A 2,838-nucleotide genomic window follows, 5' to 3' on the forward strand; every position below is an offset into this window, starting at 1 on the left:
TGTGTTCTTCACCAGTCGTGGCACACTAACCCAGAATACTTTCGTCAGAGGAGCAATGAAGAGATTTTAAAGGTCAATCCTAAAATTAGAGATTTTCTTTAACGCATATTTTTTAAATTGTGACTAAAATATGGACTAGATCGGACTGTGCTCGCTACACCTGCAGTTAATTGTCTACGTTTAAGACCAATGAAATAAAGCTATAAACTTTACAGACGTAAATCTTTGACCAACTTTCACATGAAAGCAGAAAACTTACTACCACCTGTGATAGTGAATATTGGAACTACAATTCCTCATTTCCTCTGGCAAAATTTAATATATAAATAAGCGTTTGTTTCATAAGTATAATCAAAAGATATTCAGAATCTTAACAAAGATAAATTACTTATTCTAACACTTTAAAACTAAACCGAGGTTAAGGTCCTATTAAATTTGTGTTTCACTCACAACACAACAGTCTTTCAATCCGTGTACGGCACAAACGATAGGAAGTGTTTATATTCACTTTAAGCACTACGCCCGTATCTCTGACGATCTTGGATTTACATCTTCGTAAGTGTAACTAGAATTTCCTCTGCTCATATACGCCAGAGTGTTGTCCTCCACTACTTGTGGAACTTTACGACTGTTATTTGCATCGGAATTTGCATACTGCTTGTTATTAAAATACACCGCCACTTCGTTACTGTCAATTGCTGGGTTTCCACTTTGCAGTTGCATAAACCCTTCCAATCTATTTCTTTGCAAAGGCGGAGGAGTTACGATGATATTTTTCGTAATCGCATTCTGAGCTGCGTTCGATTGAAAGGTAAAGTCCTGTGGCACCTTGGGAGGTATTTGCTGAAGGTGAAGCAGTGGTTGAGAAAGTATGTTAGCGGCATTTTCCTGGGGTTGTTCAATTGCGTTTAGTATGGACTGCAATAAACCATCATTTAGCACTTGATTATGGGGAATTCGTGATTCTCCGCCATCTGCTGATTGAATTTGTAAGGTGTAGCTTCCCAACGCTCCCCTTAGTGGAATATTATTCAAATCGACGCTTTGGCTCTTTATCAATTCACTTCCTTCTGGTATACTTGGTAGTATTTCATTACTCCGCCCATCTGATTGAGAGCGCCCTTCTTGTTGTATTTGAGCTTCGCTGCTGTTACTGACGGTGTTAGTTTTTTGCGAATAAGCTGTTTGCAAGTCAGGGACGCCATAGCCGATTCCAGAAATAGACCCTTGATGCGCTCCCGCTATGTTGGTATTAAGCGATGCAAGGGATGCGCTGTATGAGTTAGCTGCAGGCACTCCAAAGGATAATGGTGGCAAAGGCGCTGATTTCTGGGAGCAGTCGTGTCCAGTGCTTTGGTATGGTATATACGGTGCAACGACAGATACTGCATGATTCTGCGTAGCAGCAAAACTGTCCAATTCATGGTTTGAAGCAAAAGGTGTTTGAATGTGTGTATGGGGAAGGCCATAGGAACCATCCACTATACCCAAAGGAGCTGTGTAGCTAGTGAGAGGTACGGGGCCTAGGTTGTTATAGTTAAACGCCGAGTTAACGTCTACGTTAAAACCATCATTAGAAGAACCTTGAAAGTAGTTCTGGAATGACGATGGGTTTTTAGATGGAAGCGTGTACAGTGTTGAGGGTTTACCAGGTTCCACTTCACTTGGAGGTGGTTGGTAGCCGTTTTCGATATTCGCGTGCGCATCATTTTGAACAATCGAAATGCTTGAAGAATCAATTGTTGACGTGTGATCTTGAAATGCGATATGATTATTAGGAGATTGAATGAGTGGAGTTCCGTATGATCCACTAGGGGGTGTTCCATACACACCCGACGGAGGTATTAAGCCAATACTATTTATCCCGCCTAAAGTAGTTTCAAATGCGGAAGATATCGAATTTGAAAAGTTTTCAATGCCGCTGTAAGAATCGCTCGTGTATGTTAATGGTGATGTGCTGTAACTTGAAAGGCCTCCAACTCCAGGAGTCGCAAAGATCTCATATCCGATACTTTTAATTACTGACACATCTTTTTCACTAGGATCTGCTGTTCTTCCACCTCCATGATCTTCACCGGAAGAACTTATGATTCCACCTGAACCTGTGACAGTGTTTAAGGGCGCGCTGTACGAATCTTTGACACCGGTTGGATTTGAGTATAACTGAGATGGTGGCGGAATGAGGTCAACATTGTACTGCTGTCCATCTACCTGTTGCACATCAGGAGATCCGTATGATCCTGAAGGTGGGCGTGACACTAATCCGGGAATTGGTTGCCATCCGTCGTACTTTATGTCTGGTGGGGTAGGTGGAGCTGGTACACCTGGTGGTGGCGCGTGGGGTACCGGATCTGGTAAAGGACCATATTTAATGCTTGGCGGTGGTCCATACAACGTTTTGGGTGGTCCGATTGGCGGTTTCGGTGGCCCATACACTTGTGGAATTCCATACATGAACATGTACTTATTCGGTATGTACACAGATTTTGGTGGGCCGTATATTGGCCTAGGAGGTTTGATTGAATGTTTAAATTTATTAAAGTTGAAGGAATGTTTAATAGGGGGCCCATACTGAGGTTTTATTGGAAATGTATAGTGCGGAGGGCCATAAATAGGTTTAGGTGGNCCGAGAAATTTTGGTGCAGTCGATTTTTGGTAAAAAAGGAAGGTTGTACACTGCCTTTTTTTGAGCCCCTCAAAAAAAATTGTCTCAGATCGACCCGGAAAAAAAATTTTCTTATAGAATGTGGCCTGTAGAATCCATAATTTCAAACAGTTCCAAGATTTGGGCTACTAGTTCAAAAGTTACAGCCCTTTGAATTTTCTTTCGAAATTGGT

The 2,838-nt window shown here is 41.8% G+C and overlaps 1 protein-coding gene across 1 annotated transcript; it reads right to left on the reverse strand.

Moving 5' to 3' along the window:
* Positions 1-333: 333 nt before the first annotated feature.
* LOC116165807 lies at positions 334-2,631 on the reverse strand (the record flags this gene model as incomplete). The annotated part of the gene is made up of 1 exon (XM_031480498.1): positions 334-2,631. A coding segment is annotated over one exon (2,115 nt), but the record flags the coding sequence as incomplete, so codon positions are not given.
* Between the last annotated feature and the right edge of the window lie 207 nt (positions 2,632-2,838).

The sequence above is a fragment of the Photinus pyralis genome, unplaced genomic scaffold (assembly GCF_008802855.1).
Source record: "Photinus pyralis isolate 1611_PpyrPB1 unplaced genomic scaffold, Ppyr1.3 Ppyr1.4_LG3a, whole genome shotgun sequence".
NCBI classification, from domain to species: Eukaryota; Metazoa; Arthropoda; class Insecta; order Coleoptera; family Lampyridae; genus Photinus; species Photinus pyralis.